A 26,717-nucleotide genomic window follows, 5' to 3' on the forward strand; every position below is an offset into this window, starting at 1 on the left:
GTGAATTAATAAATGCATTGTGTTATATTTATACCCTGGTTTACTATACAGAAAAGGAAGAACTACTGATTCATACAACATGGATGAACCTCAAAATAATTATGCTGCATGAAAGCAGTCAGACAAAAAAGACTGCATACATAAAATTTTACATAAAATTCTAGTGAGAGAAAGCAGATCAGTGGTGATCTGGGGAGCAGGGAACAAGGAGTGGGGAGAGGGAGGGCTTATAAAGAAGCACTAGGAAACTTTTGAGGATGATGAACAAGTTCATAATCTTAATTTTGGTGACCATTGCACAGGAGTATAAATAGGCCAAGCCTTACCAAACTGTACATTTTAAATATGTGCAGCTTGTACATCAGTTATACCTCAACAAGGTTGACTTTTTTTTTTTTAAGTCATAAAAGAGGGGAAACCCTCTGCTAGGGGTGTGGGGAGTGCATGGTGCTGTGAGATGAACTTAAGAGGTGGAATTGAGACTAACATAATCTCTCACTATTAGTCAGGAGAGCTTGAGCTTGTTACATAAGCATAACATGGGAATTCCGGTTTTACCCAGGAATAGAGATGAAATGAGATAAGGTTTATAAGGGTATATTAGGTGTTTGACAAATGGTTTCCTGCCCTTTTCTTTCAGAAAAAACACCTGACAATCACTTCCTTTCAATAACTCATGCTGCCAAGAGATTTTTATTTACCCAGAGTCCCATACACTGATTTAAAACCCATGTTTGTCTAATTCTGCCATAAGCAAATTCATATTCTAGGCAACTGATCATCACCTAGTACTATTGGTCCCAGACCTGGCAGTCTTCCTTGTAGTTGATAAGTGCCTGAAATTTCGTCTTTCTTGTTTTATCTCTTCAGCTAATGGCAGGGGTCTTTTTAAAATTAAATTATACACGGAGTCAGCAAATACCCCACAAACCAACTCTCAGTCATATAACCTGCCATGGCAGTATAAGGGTACCCTTTTCTGTGGAAGTATGATGGGCCTTGCAAAACTCCACCCAATTCTCTAAACAGCCACCACCAATCAATCAGGTAGATCAAGGATGACAGCTACTTGCCTCCATCCCATGGAGCTTTAACATTTCAAGCCTCTCCTGTAAATCTCATTCTAGTGTGAGTTAAGAACCTGAAGAAGTGGAGAGTTATTGTAAATGGATACAGAGTTCCTGTCTGGAGTCATGTTAAAGATTGGGTCATGGATGGTAGTGATGATAATACAACATTGTAAAAGCAATTAATGCCACTGAATTCTATACTTAGAAAAGGTTAAAATATCAATTTATGTTATATTTATTTGTTACCACAATAAAATTTTTAAAAGAAAAAAAAAAAAACTCTTTAAAAAGAATGTAGCTAGTGGAGTGTAGAGGGTTAAACTATGTCAAATCTTTTTTTGTCTGAGTTAGGTCCTGGCCTCAAACACCTGAAATTCAAACCCGGCCACTGTGAGTCACTCTCTATTGAAGAAAATCTATGACTGGAGATTCATGCGTCTCCCAACTAGAAGTTTTACACCAAATTTCCCCAAGTAATGAATTGACACTAAAATGTAAAATCCCCTGTCTAGGAGTGGCACCAAGGAACCGCTTGATGGGGCCCTCTCCCTTACCCATCGTACCTCCCCAGACACTCCCAGGAGCAGTCTAAGAAAGCAGCAACCCCAAGACGCCCTCCCTCTCCTTCCAAGGAGCCAGCCACCCCCCAAACCCACCCATGTACGTCCGCTGGAGCCCACCACTGCTTCTATCGCTTCCTTGTGAGCTGTTACCCGTTTTCTCTTCCTGTCTAAATAAAGGAGTGACTCCTTTTCCCTTCTTTTCTCCCTGATTTAAAGGATGTTTTTCTGTTTTCCTTTATATCTTCCAAGTCAAAGGCCACTTCTTGCTTTGGCTTTTTGGGTCTGGACTTTTACCCTTGTCAGTTCAGAGAACTCTGCTCTGTGGTCTGCTCAGGCATTCTTTCACAGTGGCATTTCTTCCTCATCCCCCAAATGAGGGAAGCACCCTTCCCTAACTCTCCTCTCCTTACCTTTCCAACTGCCAAATGAGGGAAGCACCCTTCCCTAACTCTCCTCTCCTTACCTTTCCAACTGCCAGAGGCTGTGTGCATGGCGGTGGGTGGGGTGGGAGATGGGGGGCAGGAAGTATAATTTGTGTGTTCTAATCGAGTTCTTTGGAGAATTGGCTCTTGCCATCCGCTCTTTCTCTTTTATATTTCTTCGTTCGTGAAGATGTTTCTGCGGTGGCACTTTCACTTAGCCTGCCGACCGCAGTGGGCTAACACTCCATCTTCTTTAGTTTACTGATTTCTCTCCTTCCTTGGAGTCTGAACTTTGCCTGGGTGTGGCCACTTGCCCTGGAGTGACGCTGAACAGTTAGAGGGGGGCTCAGAAACCTGTTCTTTTTTCTCAAAAGCCAAACCAAGAAAGACATCCCCTCCTGGGCCTCTGCATCCATTTCATTTTTGAGGGGGTCAACTGGAAGTGAGCAGCTATTGGAGGATCTGGGTGGAAGAAGAAGCCCCAGTTCCACCCACTCTGCCTGGCAAGCCTGGCGATTGGTTGAAGGCTGTGGCTTTTAAACTTTGCCAAGTAAAATCTACAGTAGGCATATCACTTACATGTCAACTCAGAACATATACGTGTATGTTTAAATTTTTAAAAGCTTCCAAAGCTATACGTAACCGTATGATGGACAGTGCTATTCTATTTCCTTCTTTTTCTTTGTCTTTCAAATGCTGGGCACGATCTATTAGATTGATTTTAAGATACACTGATGGGTCGCAGTCGGCAATTTTGCAGAAACACTGGTTTAAAGGCTACACCAGTCTCCTCCTCTAGGTTACTAAGCCTATCAAGCTCCCTTTTATTGTTTCTCTTTCTATTCGTCCTCAAGGCTTTTTAGCCACCGCTTCCTGATCCTATGATGAGGTGTGTATCGACCCTACATCCTCTTTCTGCCTGCCTGCCTGTCTTGAACGGCCAGCCTTGCCGCTTTCTAATCAGTGTGTGAGTGTCATCTCACTCCATCTCAGCCATCCTAGTTGGGGCATAGACGACACCATAAATCAAACCCTCCAGGGCCGCCATCTCACTGACCTTGCAAATGCAAGCAAGGTCAGTTATTCGAGTCTCTCACACCTTCCTCCTTTCTTTGCAAGTCTGCTTCTCCATGCCTGAGCATGGCTCTCCACGCAGGTCCTTTTACTTCCTAGCCTCACACCTCTTTATTAGACTCAGTAAGCCTTGTCGATGGCAAAACAGCTTTATGACTGTTAGGTTTTCATCTCCCCTGAAATCAGGTGACTCATAAAAAGACTTGTAATCTACATTCTACAGGATCAGGTTGAGCTTCGTTTACGATTGTTTACACTTTGGCACCAGCACCCAAGGACGATACATTGTGGGGCGGGGGAGGGCGGCTATCCTTAAACCTCTCTTTTCTCAATCACAGCACCCACCAACTTCCCAAACCTGTGGCTGGGGCGGGGTATCACCCCTGAGCTCTCAGAGTCTCTGACTAATTAGCCCCAGTTCACTCTTTACCACCCACAAGAAGGCAGGAGGTTTCCTAGTAATTTCTGTTCTCAAATTTTAATTTCAAATTCTCTCAGGGCTTAGGTGTATTTATTTAGGGCAGATTCTCAGCCCCCGGTATTTGTCACATAAGACCAAATCCACAATCTGAAGCCATCACTGTTGAGGGAAAGTGGCAGGGTAAAGGGCTCCTAGACAGACTTCCCCAGCTCGGGATGGGGCCGCCGCACCTGCCAAGCTCCTCCGGGGCCCCTCTCGGCACCTGACAGGTGTGGGCTCCTCTCGGCCTCTTTTCAGTTGGAGTCAGTGGCTAGGAACACTGATTACAGAAGTGAGGAAGCCGCTTTGGAATGCAGAGCCCTGAGGGTCCACAGAGGATCCAAGGAAATGACCTTGAGAAGAAATGAGGGGCTGTGTGAGCATGGGCTTTATATGCACCGTAATCAGACAAGAGTTCCCAGCTGATGACCCTCTCCTGGCTTTGTGGGGTTTTGTTCCCAAACCTTATTTTATTTTATTTATTTTCTATTCTATTCTATTTTATTCTATTCTATTCTATTATTTTATTTTAGGAGGTATCAGGGATTGAACCTGGAACTTTGTACATGGAAAGCAGGTGCTCAACCTCTAAGCTATACTGCTCCCTCATATTATATAATAAATAAATGAAATTATTTTATTAATATTCTATAATAAAAGCTCATTACTATTTATTAACAAATAAAATAATTTTAAATTCTTTAATAAATATTGGTGAAATTTATAAATATTTATATACAATTTGAGGGTCTGACTCTAGTTTTATGAAACATAGGTACTTGAAAACCAACAAGACTGCCCTGAACCCTGGGCCCAGAATGCCCACGGGATCTGATGTCCTGGACTTTGGGATAGAGGCAAGGCTTACTCTCCCATATTGGCATGGTATTGTTGTTACTTCCCAATTTCTACAAATCTGGACCAATTGTTGATATTCATTAGGTTTGGATTCACTGTTAGGGAGAAGAGTTCCCCAGCATCAGCTCAAAGCTCACGTCTTAGCTCTTGGCATAGCACTGTTTCCATTACCCATGCAGCTTAACAAATTACCCCCAAACTTACTGAATTAAGACAACAATTTTACTTTGCTCCCCTTTTCATGGGTTAGGCATTTTGGCCAGGACCTAACTGGGGAGGTTGTCTTCTGTTTTACATGGCACTAGCTGGGGTGGTTTGATGGGTTCGAGGACCCACATCTCAGAGGGTTCACTTACGTGACTGGCAAGTTAGTACTGACTGTTGGCTGGGAGCTCAGCAGAACTGTTGACCAACAGCCTTTCCAGCTGATGGTCTTAGGGTAGTCGATTTCTTATGTGGCAGCTCAGAGTTCCCAGAGAAGGGGGATCTGACCATAAGGCCTGGACTCAGAAAGTGGCACAGTGGTACTTCCTCTGTATTCCATTGGTCAAAGCAGTCACAGAGACCACCCACACAGATTCCAGGGCTGTGGAACATGCACCCAACCTCTCTATGGGAGGAGGACTACGGGTTTGTGACCATCTTTAGCCTGCCTTGAAAAAAATTTCTGGTTGCCAACATCGGCCTCAGAAATTGTACACATCTTGACCAGAGAGTGGGCAAGGACAGGCTATAGACAGGGCCCTCGCTATGTTCAGCCTTGCTAATGAAGAGCAGGTAGCAAGTAACTGATAAATGCTTGCTGCTATTTGTTGTAACTGCTACATTTCCCTAAATATGGTGCTAGAGAGGACAAATTCAGTCAGTCAGTGGAACCAAAAATATCTATTAAGCATTCACTCTGTGCCAGACACTGTGTGTTGTAAGTACAATGGTCACTAAAGAATCCAATCATGGTTTCTGCCCTCTTGGAGGATATGGTCTAGTACAGGAAACGATATTTATCAAAGATCTCATGGGAAGCAGATTTGGCTCAACCAATAGAGCATCCGCCTACCACGTGGGAGGTCCAGGGTTCAAACCAAGGACCTGTGTGGTGAGCTGGCCCACGTACAGTGCTGATGAGAGCAAGGAGGGCCATGCCATGCGGGGGTGTCCCCTGCATAGGGGAGCCCCACACGCAAGGAGTGCACCCATAAGGAGAGCTGCCCCACATGAAAAAAGCACAGTCTGCCCAGGATTGGCACCGCACCCACGGAGAGCTGACACAGCAAGATGCTGCAACGAAAAGAGACACAGATTCCCAGTGCCGCTGACAAGAATGTAAGCAGACACAGAAGAACACACAGTGAATGGACACAGAGAGCAGACAACAGGGGGAGAGGGGGGAGGGGAGAGAAATAAATAAAAATAAATCTTAAAAAAAAAAACATCTCATAAGAAAGTATAAAATTGCGACTGATAGAAGTGCCATCAAGGAGAGGTAAATGGTGCAAGGAGAGGTGGAGGTCAGGGAAAGGTGAACCCTGGTCGAGGCACAAGTTAGGGATGTCCTGTAGTATCGGTACCCCAGAAGAACAAAGGACAAGAGGAAAAATGAGCAGCAGGACAACCAAGGGTGGAAACACAGTAGAGAAAGTGAGGCCCCAATAGGATGAAGCCCTCCCAAGCACAAGCAAACCCCCTCCCCTGCACAAGCTAACCATTAAACAGCAACTCACACCCCAGCGGTGCCAACACAGTTTGAAAATAGATGGGCCTGGATAAATTAACTCTAGTACATCCATACAATGGAACATTGTTCAGTGATAAAAAGAAAGGAGCTATCAAGCCATGAAAAGACATTAAGGAGGGACCTTAAGTACATATTGCTAATTGAAAGAGTCTAGTCTGAAAGGCTACACACTATATGATTCCATCTGTATGACATTTTGGAAAAATCAAAACTACAGAGATAGTAAAAAGATCAGTGGTTGCCAGGGGCTCGGGGGTGGGGGGAAATGAATAGGTGGAGGACAGGGCTTTTTTAGGAGAGTCAAGTTATTATGATGCCATAATAGGGGATATATGGCATTATGTATTTGTCAAAACTCATAAAACTGTACAACACAAAGAGTGAAGCCTGATGTCACCTATGGGCTTTAGTTAATAATAATGAGTTAATATTGGTTCATCAATTGTTACAGACGTAACACACTAATGATGCAAGATGTTAATAATAGGAGAAAGTGTATGTGGGGGAGGTGGGGCAGAGGACAGGAAGCATGGGAATTCCTCATACTTTCTGTGCAATTCTTTCTATAAACCTAAAACTGCTATAAAAAGGCTATTAATTTTTTTTTTAATGGAAAATCCCCTGGGATATGGAGGCACAGAGCTCAGGTCTGGTTGGGGAGAAACAATGGGCAAATGTCCATAGTTTCTGCATTAAAGCTCAAGCAAAGGGCTGGGTGAAGCAGTTGGGTAGCAGCAGCTAGCCAAGCCACGCAGGGGTAAGGTGACCCATGGTGTAAAAATCCACCCACTTGCGTCAACTCAGAAAGACACTTGCCTGAATTAATGGAAATCCTGATTTAACACTTTGTTTCAAAACAACAGATGATTACTTTATCCATGATAGGTTAGTGAAACATTGACCTACAAATAAGCACTAGAAATGAAAATAAGGCATTACTAAAAATACATACTGAGGTTCATGATAATGTCACATACAGATGTAAAATAGATGGGCAGCTGAGCCACAGGATGCCCAGTGTCCTGCACCCTTGGGTTCCCCAAACTTAGGAAGGCATTCCCTTTCTCTCTCTACTTTACCACTTGTGGCTATAATCAGATCTGGATTTCTCTTTGAAAAAGAACGCCTGCCATTCAGAGGCTGCCTGGGGTCATGGCGTATGAACACTCTCTTCTCTTAGGTACTCGATGGTCTCCGAAGCAGAAACAGAAAGCATTTTCATGGAGCCCATTCACCTCTCCTCAGCTGTTGTAGCCAAACAGATCATCAATGAAGGTAATTCAATCGGACGCTGGGTGGGAGTGGGGACAGTCAGCGGTTGTGGGGAGACCCTCGGAGGGGACCCTGGAGAGTGTACATGTGCTTCTCATCAAGTTTACAGGAATAGATCCTCATCCTTACTGGCAGTTCTGCCAAGTCCTCATCAGCCATCCTGGGGCACAGGTGGACATTTTGCATCCACGTGAACACTTCCTAGTCCACCGACAGGAGGCAGCTCCAGCAGTGAGAACTTGCCTGAGCGCTTCCCATCCAGTTTCCTGGTTAGCTTAGGGGTCCGGGGGCAGCTACTGCTAGAGACACAGACCTTGCAGCCGGGAAATGGCCAGGAGCATCCAGAGAGTTCTGTTCAAAGGGACGTCTGGAGTGAGGTTCTGTTCCTGGATTACGCCTGGGGAGGAGGGAGGACGAGGGCAGGGAGAGGAGAAGTGCCTTGGGGACACGGCATTCTCAGGCCCGGGGATACGCTGCTATTGAAGATGGGGTTTGGAGCAGGCAGTCTGCACTCTTTGCGGCCTGACTGGGTGCAATTTTTCTCTAGTCAATTTTGGGCAAATAATCTTTTCTTTTTGTTCCCTCCCCTTTTTCTTGCCTTTCCCCTGGGGACCTCTTGGCACTTCTGTGCACTGCCCAGGAGACAGGACCCCGCTGGCCTTTGCGCCTTCTCTGGCACGCACCAGGGTCAGGTCCTGATCCTCGCTGACCCTTTGGGTTCCCACCAGGGTCCCTGGAGGACATATGGATCTCCTGCTCAGCTTGTGGGGAACCAAGAATTCAGCCAGCCCTGCTGGTTGCTCCCCTCCCCCCCATCTCTTATTTTAACCAGGCCACCTGGAGTCTCCGTTATCTTGTTCCAAGCCAGGCCACAGCCTCAGGACTGAGTAGTGTTTTCACCCTGGTCTAGTTCTCTCTGAGTTGCACCACTTAGCTCTGGATGATCCACCCTGGGTCTGGAAGTTTCTTTCTTTCTCTGTGTGGTTGGGATCTCCCTTGCCTTCTATTCTGCAATATTCTCAGCTCTGGGATGCATCTATGGACCACCAGGCTGTGTTCTTTATCAGTAAAAGCCCAACTTTAGGAGTTGTGAGAAAAATATTTCCTTTCTTTGAAAGCTTCACTTTCAAGGTTATTGAATGCTATGGACATTCAAAATCTAATTTAAACCTAAAAGCCAAGCAAGTTCTTCTTTATTCTAGATTTTATCCACTCTCCCCTTCTCTGGGATGTTAGCCTCAGTTTTGTTCATCTTACTGAATAAAAGGTTGTGGAGGAAGTAAAAGACAGTATATTATTGAGAAAGAAAAATAAAGCAGGGGATATTTCAAAGCATTATTCTGCTCACTAGTGATCACAGAGGTAAAAATGTATGTTGACCATTGACTGTACTCTGTGGATGGACTGTATGGTGTGAACTATAAAGAAACAGACAAACAAATAAAACCTCGTGTTGAAGAACCCTTGAGTTTTAGGAAAGTCTGCGTGTGCTGCACATCTGAGAGAGCCCAAAGATGGGGGTATTTGGGGGTTTACTTTCTTCTAAAGAAACCTCAAGTAGCAGAAATAAATGGGAGGACTTGATGGAGAGAGGGGAGCTATAAACAGTCTGAGGAGTGGACAAAGGGCCCAGGGAAAGTTGGAGATGCCCGCGGGAATAGGAGAGCTGAGACATTTATTGTAAAATTGAAAAAGAAAAGAAATCAAAAACAACCTGCTACAGCAAGAGCTGGAGAAGACAATACTGGGTGTTTTCATGAGGCGTTGGGGGAGTTTTATTTTTCACATGAGGGAAAAGAAAGATATCAGAGTAAGGGAGGGAAGGAGAAGGGCTTTTATATTTGCTACTTAAAACCCCAGGAGAATCAGGGGAGAAAACCTGGTAGTGGAGAAAATAGGAAGGTTGCTTCTATTTTTAAACAAAAGAGCACTGGGTTGCAGAGGTTTCCTTCTTTCTGCTTTGGAGGCAGAGCTCAGGGAACACTCAGAGCTGAGACCTGATGGTGGGGATCTGGGTGCATCAGGTGCTTTAGACGAGGGCAGGGAGGAGAGAGGAGACTTAGGGACGCGGAGTCCTCAGGCCCGGGAAAAACCAGGATGCCCCGGGTGCATCCTGAGCAGCGAGCCGCGCAGACTCCTGTAAGGAGTCTCTTGTGCAAACATAGCTGTGCTCTTACGCAGCTTTCTGCCCAGCGAGGGCCCATCAGGGGCAGAGGTGGTACAGCAGAAAGTCACGGCCAATGCCAAAGATGCACCTTTCCTACCTCCCTCCTTTCCCTTCCCCTTCTTCTTTTCCTTTCTATCTGTTCGGTATATTTGGCTCCTAAGTGGAAAGAAAGGCTTTTCTCTTCCCTATTCCTGATTACCTACTTAGAGAAGAGAGCATCTTACTTTCCCAAAATATTCAAGCAAATATATTAGGAAGAGAAGATAAAGATTCCACTCCAGACATGGGTGGGTCAGAATTTGCGTTCTTTTAGAATTCGGGCTTTTCTGACCTGTTGTACAGAATGACCCTGAGTCCTGTTTTGAGACTGGCATCAGAGGTCTTGGCAAACTTTTGCCACCTCTCTGAGCGCTGGGAGGCTAAGAATCATAGGCACTTATACTCTAGTAGGGGGAAGCAGACAATATATAAAATAAGTAAATTAAGTGTATATTAGCAGATGATGTAGTGCATAAATAACTGCTGAACGTTTTACTTTGCCAGGGCTATTTGCATTCCATATATAGAGTGAGTTATGTTATGAAAGAATAACATTTATTTATTGGGTGAATATTTCTGAGCATCCATTTGGCACCAGCTATGGAAGGGGGTAGGGACCCTTCACCCACACCTATACATACAGCTGCTGAGCCTAACCACAGGGTCCAGGCCAATGCAGAGGGTCCCCTGGACCCCATCAAGTCCTTGCTGGCAGAGCCTGCTGCCATTTCAGCCCACACCCAGAGTCCAGGCAATAAACTAGCCAAGGGTAGGGTCTCCTGAGGAGCGGAGAAGGCCATGGGTCCCTAATCCTTTGATGAGGATGCTGCCTGGCCCTTCTAGAACTCAAGCCGCGTGGGGCCAGGGCAGACCCAGAGTGCCCGAGCATGCTGGAGTCCGCCGAGCAGCTGCTGGTGGAGGACCTGTACAACCGCGTCAAGGAGAAGATGGATGACACCAGCCTGTACAACACCCCCTGCGTCCTGGACCTACAGCGGGCCCTGACCCAGGATCGCCACGAGGCCCCCTGGAACGAGGTAGACGAGGTCTGGCCCAACGTCTTCATTGCTGAGAAGTGAGTTTGTCCCCTAAGGGCTGTTTGTCTCCTAAGAACCAACCTCTCCAATTAGAGCCTGAGAGAGACCATGCTCCCTCAACTCTCGCCAAAGGCCCCATAGCTCCATCCAGCAAACTGATGCTGGCTGACCATTTGCCCAGCCCTGGCCTTGATGAAAGCCCACCTACCTGCACACAGAGATAACCAGGCAAAATGCTGGCATGATTGCTTACCTACCCGCCCTCCTGCCAGGGCTCTCTAGGACAGCCGTGCCCCTCCAGGTGCTTCTCTGGGCCTCCCTCCCTGGCCCTGAGTCTGTCCAACACATCCCCAGCTATCGGCGCCATCTCTCCATGTAATGGGACTCTTGGAGCCATCCACAATATTGATTGCATGCATATTTACTGACATGAAAAATATTCACAATATAGTAAGAAGAAACAGTAGGTTACAAAAGAATACCATATGATGATAGTTTAGTGATATATAGATGTATGAGTGCATAGCTGCTTTTGCATAGACAACAACCTAGAAAGAAATGTGATACAATGTAAACAGTATTTCTCTCTGGGAGGTGGTTTTTGCTTTTTAAAGAAAAATTTGCTGATGTGTTTGCCTTTATAAAACCCATTTGGAAGAAACGTTTGTCTATGTACATCAGTTATTGCGCTTATCTTACTTACATTGATCCAGAGGTGTCCTTTCTTAGAAATTAGTGGGTGCAATAAAATTTACATCATTCATACATGTTTAAGTATACGGGCTATATTTCTCTTGACAGCATAATTACTTTTTGTACACAAGAAAAATGAACTTCTTACCCTAAGTAAATATCCTCAAAACAAAGAATGATAGTCACATTCTTTTCACCTTCTAGGCTGTATACAATAAAACTTTTCAGAAAGTTTAAGAGGTACATTATTGTGGCTTTTTGCAAAAAAATAAAAAAATAAATAAACTCACTTTTATTGACTCAGAACTAAGTCAGACAAAAAAAAAGGCCCTGCCCCCATATTGACACTTTGCTCTAAGTTTGTTGAGAATATAGATTGATTACAGCTACCAGTTTTCCCCCTGGTTATATTAATTTCCTGTGTTTTCTCTTTACCCACAGAAGGACTCTTATTCAGAATAAATATTTTGGGAAAATAGCCAGTAGACTCAAGGCATTTTAAGTCACTTATTTTTCTGGATAGGTGCTTTCAATAATTCCTGAATCCTTGCAGATCAACAAGATTATGTGTTATATTGTTTACAGTCCTGTTTCTTTGAATAACTTACATCTTTAAGGCTGAAATATTCTGCTGCTTCTAAACAATAGGACTACTTTTTTTTTTTAAATAAAGGAAACTTGAAGAACCAATTTAGGTCCTTAAGAATATTTACAGGGAGGCCATAAAGTATCAAATTTGGGACTTTTAATAAAGCATGACTAATGCTAACATTATTAAAGACCCTTAACCCTTTCTAGTAGCTATCTCTGGGAGGTGGTTTTACAAGTGTTTATTGTCTCCTTTAGAATATTTTGTCAGTTTTCCTATACTAAATATTTATTGTTTTTGTAATCAAGATAGACGTTATCTTTTAAAAGTTTATCAACAGTTTCCAGAACAAAATAATGACAACTCACTCATGCCCTATTCTCAGGACCTTGCCAGTGCACAATTGTTGCCAGTATGTTAGTTAGTGAAACTGGTTTTTGCTGATCCGTTGACTACTTAATGAGATGTTCTCCCAATTTCATTGCACATATATCCAGAAAAGGAAAGAATCTGGAATCCCAGGGCAGGTAGTAGGGAAATATCTATGGGCACTGGGCTTCTTGCTCTACCAAGGAGTGGTTAGTTGCCCAGAATCCAGTTCCCAGAGCTGGGCATCAAGCCCTAAGTGATCCTGGAATAGACCTGTAGACTGAGGAACATCTGCATCCTCGGTGACTGGGGAGCCCAGGCATCTCCAGGTGAGGACCTCTGTTCCTTCTTGGGCAAGCCCTTCCTCAGTGGCTCTGAAAACTAAGCTCCACTTATTCAGCTGCAGCAAAAAAAAGGAATTGAAAACATGGGTTCTTGTTCAGTATCTTTTCTTCCTTTCACAGTCTTGGAAAGTTACATAAACTCTCTTTGATTCATTTTTTTTACAATCTTCAAATGGGAGTAAAAATAGTTACTTTGTCCACCTCTTAAGTTTATTATTAGGATAAAATTAATTGGAGCATGTGAAAACACTTTGAAAAATATAGCGTGCCATATCAATATAAAGCACACATAATTTTATTATTATTTTTGTCTGCCACTTGTGCATCTGACTGAATGTTCCCAAAGCATGAAATTTTAAAATGAGGGATTTCTGGACCACTTAAAGGTTTCCTTACGTACCGGTCTTGTTCTCCTCTTCATCCTGTCCAGCTCCTGTGTCTTCTCTCTCTTGCTACTACTAAGTCATTGGCCTCTTCTAGAACCACATTTGCAGGGAACCCCAGGCACATCTGGGAGCAGGGAAGAGGCACTCACCCAGCTGTGCACTTCCCGACCCTACCAAAGCCAGCTCCCCATCGTGTATAACGCACCTCACTAGCTCTGACTCGAGCAAAGATGTGCCGCTCCTCTCTCCCCAGGAGCGTGGCTGTGAACAAGGGGAGACTGAAGAGGCTGGGAATTACCCACATCCTGAATGCTGCCCACGGCACTGGCGTTTACACTGGGCCCGAATTCTACGCTGGCCTGGAGATCCAGTACCTGGGTGTGGAGGTGGATGACTTCCCCGAGGTGGACATCTCCCAGCATTTCCGGAAGGCTGCTGAGTTCCTCGACGAAGCGCTGCTGACCTACAGAGGTGAGGGGTTCTGCCTGGCCCAGGCACGGGGAGAAGCAAATGTGGGGAATATCTGGAAAGTGTCCTGATTACCTGCCCTGTCTGGAGGTTATCTGTCTTGAGAAGGTTGTTGTTATGCTAAGAAGAGGAGAAAAGTGGTGGGATCAAATATTTTAAAGTATTTACTGAGGGCCTACCTTGTACCAGGCAGGGTTCTAGGCACTGGGGATACTGTGATGAAAGAGACAGACAAAGCCTCTGGCCTTTGAATCTTTCACAGTAGCTGAGAGGAGAGAGAGGGAAAAAAAAACACAGAAAATGTCAGAGAGTGGTCAGTGTGAGGCAGAGCCTGTAGCCAGGAGCATGTGTTAAGAGTGACCGTCCTGGAGGAGGGTGGTCAAGAAGGCCTCTCGGAGGGATGACGTGGAGGCCGAGTGACAAGACGCCACTAGCCAGGGAGAAAATGGAAAGAGGAGCATTCCTGGCTGAGGCAACTGCTAGTGCAAAGACGCTAAGGTGGAGAAAGCTTGGTGTGCTCAAGGAATCAAAGGGCCAGTGTGGGTTAGTGCAGTTGAGGAGGGTTAGGGCCGCAGAGGCTGATCACACAGGAAGTTAAAAGCCAGAAGAAGGAGGCTGAAAGGGGTCTTGGGAAGCCACTGCGGGGACTGAGCTGCCTGAGGCTGTAGAAAACTCAGGACAGCATTGGGGAGGTGAGAGTGGAGGTGAGGAGAGCAGTGCTGCCGTGGTCTAGTCCAGGTGGGAGGTGATGGGGTTAGTCTACAGAGGGCCAGGGGAGCGCGCACACCTGGGTTTGTGCCCAGGCTTTACTAAGCTCATGCAAGCTTGAGGCACGCCCTTTATTGCTGGGAACCTCTGTTTCCTTAACTGTAGAGGAGAGCTAAAAATATCTAATACAAAAGTGCCTGAGGATTAATTTTTTTAAGTATATATGAAAAATCTAGCGCAGCACCTACAGTGCCTAAGAAACGATTTAAAAATTATAGCCATTACTATAATAAATAACAGTAACTTCTAATGGAAAAGTATAAAGTGTTATGTATTTGAAACCGTCCCTCTCCTCTTCAAAGCTGAAGCTAAGTAACAACAAAAAAATACTTTTTAAAAATGCATTGCTTTTGACCAATGTGGAATTGACCGTGTTTGCCGAATGCTTTGTTGGAGAGGGAATTTGTTCCGCGGCTTTTCCCCGACCTATGGTCCCGGGAGCGCGAGGCGGGCGCGGGAGGCCGGGCGAGTAGACACCGCACAGCCCCGCGGTCCTCCCGCAGCCGCCGGGGGCGCGAGTCAGATGGCAGAGGTAAACCCCAAGTTCACCTCTAGGAGCAAACGCGGGAGCGAGCAGGCGGGAGCGAGCTGTCGGGAGAGCGGCGGGAGGAAGGAGAGGCGGGTTCGGGGTCTGGAGCTGCGGGGTTCGAGCTGGGAGAGGGCTCGTCGGCGGTTCCAGGGAGGCCGCGAGGCCTCCCGTGCAGGATGCCCGCGTCCGGCGGGAGCCCCCTGCGGGCAGCGGGCGCCACTGCTGGCAGGCGAAGGCATTAGCTCGCCGGGGCGCCGAGATCCTCCACACCTGCCGAGGCTGATCCGCCATCAGACCATCAGTTCCTCTCTGCCTGCTGCCCATCAACTTCCCTTCTCTCCGCACCCCTGCAAGGCAGGAAAACGACCCTATTGTCACTACTGTTGCTTTTGTAGATAGTTCGACACCGCTACCTAGGAGCTCTCACTATCCCTAGAATCACCTCCTGAGCCTTGGTTTCTGTTCCTTCCTCTACTCAGGGATGCTCTGGAGACAGTTCCTAACGTCTAGGAGGAGACACTCAAACACCTGATCCCAGGCATTTTGCCTAATAATCATAACGACCCCAGGAGGTGGCTGTTGTTATGAATGTTTTACAGACTGCGAACCTGAGAGCCATTGAAGGTTAAATGACTTTACCCTGGTGCAGTAAAATCAAGATTCTCTTGGTTGCTAGTTAGTAGACATCATCTCAAAACATGTAACAAGTAGCAAGGACATTAACTGCACAGGTACAAAAAAGGTATGCCAGAAGGACAGTAGAGCATGACAGGCCCTGGGATAGTTCTGGGGTGGGAACTGAACAATCTCAGACTCTGGTTTCAAGCTCCTCCTTCTCTTTCTACCTCAGATAATAAGGCCGTCCACAGGGCTGCTGTTCACAGGCTAACTGCCTCAGTGCCGTTTTCAAATGCCCGGAAGAGAGAATTTGTTTGGCAGACTCTTGTTCTATGTCAACCTTCACTTTATCAACTGAGTCAAAAATGGGGTGTGGTTTCTGGGCAATCACTTCTGTGTTTTCCTGGGGTAGGGGAGGGAGCTAAGTTATGAGGGAAAAAAAAAAGGGAATTAAGAAAGGAAATCAACATTTCAACCTGTTTAAAAAAAGGGGGGGGGGCAGAGGAAGTTAAGAACTAAAGACATACAGAGACGGGTAGAGAGAAGTTGAACCCTGTCTTACCGAAGTCCCGTGCTCTCACTGCCACCTGTACTCTTCAAAATTTTAAAACAGAGGAACCACATCTAGGTGGACCTCCCCACCCCCTTCCCCGATTAGCCCTGCTGCTAATCAAAGGGTTGACTTTGCAAATCAGAAGGCCTCCTTCCTCAAACCATTTTACTGTCAGAATATGGTCATCATAACCCAGCAAATCTGCTTCGACTTAAATGTGAAGGGCCCCCTGGAGTTGTGCAAAGCACAATCCGTACAACCGTCAGCAGGCCTGTCACTGCTCTGTCTGAAGTGGGTGGGAGGCCCAGGATGCTACCCACTCAGCCTCCCGCGAGTGTTCTGCGAACAGTCCCTGAGGCCCCTTGGAGGTTTTCCAGGCGTAAGGAACAGAGCTCTGAAAAGCAGAGCCCTTCTGTGGTTTCTCCCAGATTGATTCTAAGTGGCTGCCCATGTCCTGAAATGCAGCGGCCTGTGAGTCCACCTCCAAAGAGACTGAGACTTTGCACTACCTTTCATAGATTGAGGCCTGTCAGGTGGCTAAGGGGAGGTCCTTGGTGGAGATAGCTGAACCCTGAGCTGGAGGTAGGAAGGGAGAAGACGGAGTGAATCTGTGGATACTCTTTTAGCGGCTTTGCTTCTACTCACTTACCTCCATGGCTCCTGACCCCTGGCAATAAGGCCTTATAACTGAAAAATTAACAAGTATGATTTAGTCCAAAAGAAAATACCAATAACTGTGATAGCTCACTGAATTATAGCCTTGATGTGTGCTAGCCTTTTGAAGTAGCCAGAAGCACATGCCTGTAACTGTTGTAACTCACTGAACTGTAACCCAGATGCCTTATTTCTTTAATGCTGACACTATGTTTTGAAACTACATAAATCTTTACCCGGTAACTGGACAGTAATGAGACAACTCATTACTGGCCCCACTTGTATCCCTTTTCCTTGTTTTGCACCCCGGAAGCGGGGTGCCCTCACGTAGCCCCCTGAAGTCAGGTTCTGTTTCACGTAGCCCCTTGTTGATTAGCATGAGTCAGCCCAGAACTGACCACTCCAAATTCCCAGTTATCTTGCTAGACCAGGGCAGTTCTCATCAGAGTGGCCCACCTGACAGGCGCAGTAGCCTAAACCTTCCACTTCAAGTAAACTAAGCATCCAATCTGTCTGCACATGCTCAGTGATTAGACTCTCTCTAACCTTGTCATTATCTTAACCTGCCTTTCTTTCATTGAATGGTACAAAGCACTGAGCATTTCTCCTGTTTGTGGAGACAGATTTATGGCCCTTAGGCCTTCTGATCTCCTTGCTTTGAGCTGTGCATAAACTCTTTCTCTCTTTGAAACCCTCATGTCACATACAGGGCAGAGAACCCCTTCATTGATCAATATCAGCCTTTCAGCATTTATTGGGCCTCAGTTCCGCTCAAGTCTTGTCTTGGTCTCTAGTCTCCTGTATGAGTAGCACATGGCCGTAACTGATACAAAGACAAGATAATAAAACAGCAGTTCCTTCCTCCTCATATTGTTAGGTAGGACTCTTAAGTGATTTAACAAACATCTCCATAGATTGTTGGCAAATCGATTGATGACAATCTGGAGGAAGGTCTCTAGAGGTCCTATTCTGCCACAAATGAGGGCATATAAAGCATGTTTATCAGGTTTATGAAGGGTGAAAAGTGGAGGGGAAAGCTAGGGCAGAGCTGATCCATGGAATAGTAGAGTCAAGACTTGCAAAAGTTTCCACTGGCTATAAAGACAGGCTACATCTACCAAAAAAAAAAAAAGCTACAAGATAAAACATACCTACTTACAGTTTTTGAAGTGTTTTATAGGGTTTAGTGATATAAAAGGTCATTTCAGTTCATTGTGTGCTACGTCCTTCCACAATGCAAGCTTAGAGGGCATCAGTGGAGGTCCAGATCCTGGACCAGGGTGGCGAGGGGCCCAGTCTATTCTGTGTGGGTCAGCCCAAGCCTGAAGGATTTTGCTCCATCTTAGACACAAACTCCTAAGAAAAAAGTTGATAAATTAAAGTTTGACCTAGAAGAGAGTGGCTACAATAGTAAAGGAACATGAAACTATGTTTGAGGAATGATTGAAAAGACTGGAACACCTAGAAAAGAAAAATCTTTAGGGAAGAATATGATAGTGCTCTTCTTAAAAAGTTTTGTATAAAAGGCCTGGTTAATACAGGAGGATTCGTTATTAACCCCAGAATACCAGAGGAGGAACACTGGATGTACACTATGGAAAGTTGCACTGTGCCCTAATAAGAGAACAAATTTTCAAATAAATTAGTGATCCAAATGTGGAATGGTGTATGTGTAAGTGTGTGTGTGTGTGAGAGAGAGAGAGAGAGGAGAGAGAGAGAGAGAGACAGAGAGAGAGAGAGAGAGAGAGAGAGAGAGAGAGAGAGAGAGAGAGAGAGAGAGCACTCTCTTTCACTAGAAGCATCTGAGAGAGAGGCCAGGTGACACAGCATCAAGTATGTTGTAAGGAGAATTTCCAAACAGCACAGGAGTTTGGAATGTGATTTCTCTGGTGCTTTCCAGATCCATGATTCTACCTCTCTGTGACTCATTCGCCTTAGCTCTCATTCCTTTTCTTCTTTCTGCCTCCTGCTTCCATTCTATATTTTTTCTACCTCTGATGCTCACTTTGGTGGGAAAGAAAGTAGAAATTCCCTCGGGTATTTCAAAAGTGGGGACAGTGCTCAGCAACTTAGTCCCCAGCCCAGACCCTGCCTGTGTTCAGACAATGGTTACATTTCCACAGACACCTGGCAGGCTTAACTGCACTGTTTGACATCTCTGTGTCCCCAATGGTAATATGAGGACAGTACTGCTCATGCCTCATGTGACATGAACCTAGATGAACACCAAAGGCAAAGTAAACACTTGAAGTCCAGTACAGCAAAACAGCACTTTTATTTTACCTTGAGGGAGACCCCTGTAGTTATGGCCTTATTCTGCCTGCCATGCAAGTTCTATATGAATGGACAACAATGAGGAATGTCAGGTAACTCTCTGAGACCTCAGCTGACCCTGTCACACTCAGCAGTGGCTAAATTTGTGTGCTTTATTTGCAGGGAAAGTCTTGGTCAGTAGCGAAATGGGCATCAGCCGGTCGGCAGTGCTGGTGGTGGCCTACCTCATGATCTTCCACAACATGGCCATCCTGGAGGCCTTGATGACTGTGCGCAAGAAGAGGGCCATCTACCCCAACGACGGCTTCCTGAAGCAGCTCCGGGAGCTCAACGAGTTGCTGATGGAGGAGAGAGAAGAGGACTGCGGCGGGGAGGGGCCAGCAGAGGAGGCTGAGGAGGACGAGGAGGCAGGAAGCCTGCTCGGGGCCAGAGTGCACACCCTCACGGTGGAGGAGGAGGAGGACGTCACCAGCCACCTGAGTGGCTCCTCCCTGGGGAAGACCAGCCAGGCCTCCAAGCCCTTCACCCTCATTGATGAGGAGGAAGAGGAGAAACTGTACGAAGAGTGGAAGAAGGGGCAAGGCCTTCCAACAGGCAAGGGACCCCAGGGCGGAGATGGCGGGCACTCAACCTCCTCTGGCCAAGAGGAGGAGGAACTCGAGGAGGAGGAGGTGGACAGGATCATCCGGGAGTGGCAGAGCCGAAATGAGAGGTACCAGGCCAAAGGGCACCGGAGATGGGGTAGGGAGGAGGAGGAAGTAGAGGAGAGCGAGGCTGGTTCCTTTGTAGGGAGAAGACGGAGGCACACCCTGAGTGAGAGTAGCACCTCAGAGAGTGTAAGCAGCCATGATATCCGGGTCCTGAAACAGCAGCTGGAGATGAGCAGCCGGAACCAAGCTAGGAGACGCCGCTCTGACTCTGTGTCCACGGAAAGCACCTGGGACATGTGGAACCAGAGGTTGCTGGAGATTGAGAAGGAAGCTTCCCAGAAGTATCGCTCCAGAAACAAGAGCGAGGAGGTAGATGCCAGCTCAGAGATGGGGAGTAGGGTGCGAGAGGATGATGAGGAGAGTGTGTCCTCTGAGGCCAGTTCCTTCTATAACTTTTGCAGCAGGAATAAGGATAAACTCACTGCCCTGGAACGGTGGAAGATCAAGAGAATCCAATTTGGATTTCACAAGAAGGACTTGGAGGCAGGAGACAGCAGCAGCGAGCAAGGAACAGAGGAGGCAGAAGGGGAGAAGAAGAAACTCTCTGATGTCAACCTGACAGCCTACCAGGCCTGGAAGTTGAAGCACCAGAAGAAGGTGGGCAGTGAGAACAAGGAGGAGGTAGTGGAGCTCAGCAAGACAGATGACTTGGCCTCAGCCAAGAAGAGGCAACGGAGGCTGGAGCTGCTGGAGAGAAGCAGGCAAACCCTGGAGGAGAGCCAGTCCATGGGAAGCTGGGAGGCAGACAGCTCAGCTGGCAGCCGGAGCATCCCCTTGTCTGCATTCTGGTCTGTAGCCCCCTCAGTCAGTGCTGATGGGGACACAGCATCAGTACTCAGTCACCCCTCCCACCTGTCACAGGCTGCAAGCAACCTAGGGGGATGTCCAGTCTCCAACCCCACCACACCCCTGCCTAACCTGCCAGTGAACCCTGGAGACACCATTTCCATTGCCAGTATCCAGAACTGGATTGCCAACGTAGTCAGTGAGACCCTTGCCCAGAAGCAAAATGAAATGCTGCTCTTGTCTCACTCACCATCTGTTGCAAGCATGAAGGCAGCACCTGTGGCCAGCTGCTCTGGGGATGACCAAGTCTCCATGCTCAGTGGACAGAGCAGCTCCTCCTTGGGTGGCTGCCTGCTTCATCAAAGTCAGGCAAGACCCAGCTCTGACACACAGTCTGTGCTGTCCTACAACACCACACTGAGCTCTAGGGCTGAAGGCACAGGGAGCAGAGTGAAGGGGACCAGCAAGCCTACATATAGCCTCTTTGCTGACGATGTAAACCTAAAGGAGCTTGGCCGGAAGGAGAAGGAGATGCAAATGGAACTGAGGGAGAAGATGTCTGAGTACAAAATGGAGAAGCTGTCCTCAGACAACAAACGCAGCTCCCTTTTCAAGAAGAAGAAGGTCAAGGAAGATGAGGATGATGACAGAGGTGATAGAGATGAGGACACTGACAGTGCCATAGGGACCTTCAGATATTCTTCCCGCAGTAACTCTCAAAAACCTGAAACAGACACCTCTTCTTCGCTGGCTGTCTCTGATCACTATGGAAATGACAGCAGGGCTGGCAAAGAGATGGATAGCAGTATCACTAAGTGGCTCAGTGGCCTCAGGACAGAAGAAAAGTCTCCTCCCCAAAGTGATTGGTCTGGAAGCTCCAGAGGGAAGTACACCAGATCTTCCACACTCCGGGAGACAGAGTCTAAATCTTCCAGTTACAAGTTCTCCAAGTCCCAGGTGGAGGAACAAGATACTTCCTCCTTCCATGAGGCAAATGGCAACTCTGTGAGAAGCACTTCACGATTCTCTTCTTCCTCCACCAAAGAGAGCAGAGAGATGCACAAATTCTCCAGGTCAATGTTCAGTGAGACCTCAAGCTCCCGAGATGAAAGCCCAGAGCCCTACTTTTTCCACCGGACCCCTGACCCCTCTGAAGGGGAAGAGTCCCCAGAACCACGGCATCAGAATTGGGCCAGGCCCAGGGACTGGGAAGATGTGGAAGAGTCATCCAAATCAGACTTTTCTGAATTTGGAGCCAAAAGGAAGTTTACTCAGAGTTTCATGAGGTCTGAAGAGGAGGGAGAGAAAGAGAAAATGGAAAACAGAGAAGAAGGGAGGTTTGCTTCAGGGCGGCGGTCCCAGTATCGGAGAAGCACTGACAGAGAGGAAGAGGAAGAAATGGATGATGAAGCCATCATTGCTGCTTGGAGACGCCGGCAAGAAGAAACCAGGACTAAACTACAGAAAAGGAGGGAGGATTAAGCAGGACAAGGCAGACCTGGGAGAGTCTGAGAAGACATGAATAAGCCATACAGCTTAGCATAGTCTCAGGGCACATTTTGCCACCACCTTCAAGGCCATCAAAGTGAGGTCCGAATGCTGAACCAACTGACATCATCTTCCTGTAGCCCAATGCCCTCTAAGCTTTGGTGCTTCACTTTGAAGTTGATCATTTTCACTGTAGACTAGAGAGGTGAATGAAATTGAAAAAGCAATGTAGCTTGTTGGGAGACTCCAGCTCATGTCCAGGAAGGCAATGAACACAGGACATGGTTCTGTGATAGAGGCTTTATTATGAGACCCATTTCCTCTTCTGTGGCAAGTTTGACCTCTCTCCAGCAATGCTGAGTTCTGGTTGTCTCTTTTTTTATGTTTTGGATCTCCATTAAATTAGTATGTTGCCAAATATTTCTCATTTTCTTTCTGAGACACTTTTTAACTCTTTGGATTTTAGGGGAAATTCACTTTAGAAGACACAGATGGGTTATCATCATCCAGCTTCATCTTGTTCAATAAAAGCTGTGCCTCCAGACACCACCACCATCAATTCATTATCAAAAATGATAATCAAGTGTTTAGTCTATGACAAAATGCAGTGGGAGATTGAAATAGGAAAACCCTTAAGAGTAACAGAAGGAGTAGAGAAAGAGTAGAGAAAGAGTAGAGAAAGAGTAGAAAAAGAGTAGAGAAAGAGAGGACCTGTTTTATATGGTGAGAGTGGCAAAATATAAGGTAGAGAGAGGGTTCCTCTGGAATGGCAGGAAAACAAAAGCATAGGGGAGAGAAGAAAAGAAGTCTGATACAAGGAGATGGAGATGTATTTTTGTACAACCTTGTGGTCATCCTTGTTTTCCATTTCCTTGGAGGATCTTTGGATAATGCAGTGGGTAATCCATCTGATCCTTCCCAGCCATCTTGATGAGCTAGGTCAATGAGAATTCTTTACCCTTGTTCCCAAGACATTTCTGCCCTCCCAAAATGCAGGTTGAGTTGCTGAAGCAAGCAGACATTTTAGGGGGCTCCTTACAACAATCATTGGTGGACTTGTCTCTCTAGTTCCTTTCAAGCATCCATACCTTGCAGGATTCAAAAATAGGCATGTGGTATGCAGGGGTGAGAAGTGTCTTGATCAATCTAAGTGGTGATGAAATGATTGATGGGAGGGGAGAAGAGTAAGGAAGACTCTACGAATGGAGATGAATAGAAACTGATATTTAAACATGATCACTTTATCTAAAAATGAGTTCCATGGAATATGGAGTTTATGCAACCTGCATATGTGGATTATATCAGCATCACACATTTCAACAAACGCAAAGATAAAAAATACCAAAGCAAAAGGGAGATGTGCTCAAATCCAGAACAGCATCTATTCAAATCCAGAACTGCATCTAGCGGCTTCCAAAGCAGCTGAATGAATTGCTTGCCTTCCCTCTATCACTTCAGCCCACAGTCCAGTTGTTGATGATACTCAGCTTCCTTCCACTGACTGAGAGGAAGAAAGGGGTCTTGGGAAAAATACTGCTCAGCCTTTGTCCTATTGGCTTCCTTCCTTCTTCTGTTGGCTATCTCTACTTTAACTAGCCCACATAAAGAAGGCTGGTTGTGGTACATTTTCCCTTCTGGGGGGCTCAAGATTTCCTCATTCATTCCACTCTTATGGGGGAGTTTCTGATATAGGCAAAGACAATCAATTGGGAATCCACTCTTTAAGACTGGAGTTAATGAGACCATCCTAGGGACAATAACTCCTTTTCCTCCCCACCCCACCCCCCATCTTTTTATTGTGAAACATCTTGCCATTTCAAAACAAAATTAACAAAGTAAATTTTTCTCACTCATGCCAAGGGAGACAGGAATTTTTTTTTTAACATTCCTAGTCAATCGCAACTTATGGCCCACTGAAAGAATGTTGTTTTGTGGCAGTAGATAAGATTCTGTGATTGCAGTATTGAAGATCAGGATGCAAGACTTTTCTGAGAAGGAAGATTTATTAACAGCTGTATGGACCCAGCAGACTTATGTCCAAAGACCAAGTGCCCAGCAAGGTTTTTAGGTTTCCTGTATACAAGAGATACACAGGGTGGGGCCAGGAGAAGTTTTGGCACCAAAAAAAAAAAACTTTCTTTGTTATATCAGGTTTCAGGTTCTTGGGGCCCAGGGGCCTTCAGGAGATCAGGTAAGCTTGAATCACACACACAGAACCCACACACACAGCCTATATCATTCCCCCCTTTGATGCATGCTTAACTTTTTTAAGCTTTGGCATCACTATTGTCAGAGTTATGAGGTGGGTGGCTGTCTGTGTTTTTGCTGCATCATTTATTAAAGAATGTATCTTAGCTATTATTAAGGAGAAGAAGCAGGGAAGTACGATGAGAGCATGGGAGGAGTTTCAGCTGCTCACTGCTTTGACTGCTTATTTTTCCCATTAATTTCCCAGGAGGGCCCAAAGATAAAGTCCTTGGGGAATATTTGGGGCTTTTCCTGGCTTCTGGTGGAAGTCTTTTTCCAAGCGTCAGAATCTTGGAGAGGGTTTTTCAGCAGCTATCTTGGGGGTTATTGATGTTAACATGAACTTCTATTTATTTCCTATTTTACCAGCCTGCATTATTTTCCTCTCAGAGAGTTTACACCTTTAATCTTAAAGGGATGTTGAGGGGAGATGATCCTTCTCTTCTGTAGCTACTTCCTGCTGGCTAGGGGCAGTAGGCCCTACCTGACAAGGTGTAAAACTTCTCTTGCTATTCTATCTTGGTCGGAGGAAGATGGATCTGGCATCCTGAGTGAAGCTGGGTGCAGTTTTTATATAGCTAACAAGATGTTGTTTCTGGAAGAAATAAAACTTAATTAGAATTTTGAGAATATATGATTTCATTAAGAGGACACTGGACCACAGAAGTAGAAAAGGCTAGGTGCTTGCAAAGGTGCAATTTTTTTTTCAAAGCTGACGGGAAACAGTATTTTTCCTTGAGTTATTTTATGCTGTTGGTTAACTCTAGAAATTGTAATAGACAATGGAGTTAGGTATAATTTTCCAATCATTTCTCTTTTCAGTTAAGCTACAGATGAAAACAGATAAGGTTTTTGTTTTTGTTTTGTCTTGTTTTTTAATGGAATGTTTGGTTTGTATTCCCCCTAGCAATTTAGGCTAGGGTTAGAGGGAATTGCTGACTTTAACATAGACACTACTTAGCTTTGTTTCTTGAAGAGGTATTTCAGGCCATCCAATGATTGATATTCATGCATCCTGTGAGGTGCTTTTGGTGACTGGTACTTTCTTGGGCAGGTGGCTTTATTCAGGATCAGCACACTAAGCTGGACATTCCTGTAACTTTGATAGCTGTGGGAGTGATCAGAACTACGGAATAAAGTTTTTTTACATTTTTGGCTTTAATTGAGTAATTCTTGGTAATTTCTTTGACTGTTTATACCAGGCTCTGTGTTTTTGAAAACCCATTTGGCTAAGATGTTTAAGAATTTCTTTAAGATTTTTAAATTTATTCTCTCCCCTTTCCCATCCCCCCATTTGTCTCCTCTCTGTGTCCATTTGCTGTGTGTTCTTCTGTGTCCGCTTGTGTCAGCGGCATCCAGAATCTGTGTCTCGTTTTGTTGCATTACTTTGCTGCATCAGCTCTCTGTGTGTGCGGTACCATTCCTGGGCAGGCTGCACTTTTTTTTGTGCTGGGCAGCTCTCCTTACAGGGTGCACTCCTTGAGTGTGGGGCTCCCCTACACAGGGGACACCCCTGCATGCCACAGCACTCCTTGCGTGCGTCAGCACTGTGTGTGGGCCAGCTCATCACATGGGTCAGGAGGCCCTGGGTTTGAACCTTGGACCTCCCACATGGTGGGCGGATGCCCTATCCATTGGGCCAAATCTGCTTCCCAGGTTAAGAGTTTCAAGGCAGAAGTGGAGAAGCTGCCCCTCAGGATTTGATTTTGGACCTTTTACCAGCTTAGGGTGGCTTGGTTGAGAGTTTGACACACCCTTATTTGCACTCCTGGGGTTTTAAGTAATTAAGCCTGGTTTTAATTAACTGGCTACTTGTAAGCTAGTGGTGGCCCTGGTCTCAAGCACATTCTTCACCTGGTATAGGGTGATTATGAGAGGTTGTCCCCAAGTTAATTTGGTGGCTTTTTTAATTAAAAGAGCTGTTGGCCCCACTGCTCTCAGGCAAGGTGGCTATTCCTTTATCTTACAGACATGTTCATTCACTACTCAGAAGATGAAGTTTACCAGGAATTTTAATATGCTAAATGTTTTTTTGCACATGATTTAATAGAAATATCGCCATAATCATCAGACATATATCTAGAATAGGACATAGGTACAGTATTTAATATTAATTAATGTACTACTTAATGCATAAGTTTCTCCTTGAGCTGCAATTAATAGCTTCAAGTTTCTGGCTTGCAATGCCATACACATTATCTCTCCACAGGAGCAAGCTATAGTGCCAATTGGGTTTAAGTTCTACTCACAGTACTCTGATGATCATTGCTCCACTTGGTATGTTCTTCACAGAAGCTGCAGCACCATTGACCCTAGAGAGAAGCTAAGAAAGTAGGTTCCAGTATTTCACCAGCCTGGTGCATAGCACCTTTCAGTACTATGAAACAGTGCTAGTTTAGAGACAATATCCATTGTACATTTGGCTGTACAAAGCCATTGTCAGCTGCTGTAGGAGTCTGAAACTGCAATATAGTCACCATCCACTTCAGGAGAACAACCAGAGATGTAGTAGATACTTTTATTGTTTTAGGGGTCAGTGACCAA

The 26,717-nt window shown here is 45.7% G+C and overlaps 1 protein-coding gene across 1 annotated transcript in view; it reads left to right on the top strand.

Annotated features, from left to right (window-relative positions):
• The window catches only part of STYXL2 (serine/threonine/tyrosine interacting like 2), a 32,771-nt gene extending 7,436 nt beyond the window's left edge, over nucleotides 1-25,335 (top strand). Inside the window, exons 3-6 of the mRNA XM_004464720.3 lie at nucleotides 7,363-7,457; nucleotides 10,504-10,735; nucleotides 13,332-13,549; nucleotides 19,105-25,335. Coding sequence (XP_004464777.1) covers nucleotides 7,363-7,457; nucleotides 10,504-10,735; nucleotides 13,332-13,549; nucleotides 19,105-21,920 — 3,361 coding nt within the window. The 3' untranslated portion in view covers nucleotides 21,921-25,335. The remainder of the gene's footprint in view (nucleotides 1-7,362; nucleotides 7,458-10,503; nucleotides 10,736-13,331; nucleotides 13,550-19,104) is intronic.
• Nucleotides 25,336-26,717: the final 1,382 nt, after the last annotated feature.

This window comes from Dasypus novemcinctus, chromosome 13 (genome assembly GCF_030445035.2).
Source record: "Dasypus novemcinctus isolate mDasNov1 chromosome 13, mDasNov1.1.hap2, whole genome shotgun sequence".
Lineage (NCBI taxonomy): Eukaryota > Metazoa > Chordata > Mammalia > Cingulata > Dasypodidae > Dasypus > Dasypus novemcinctus.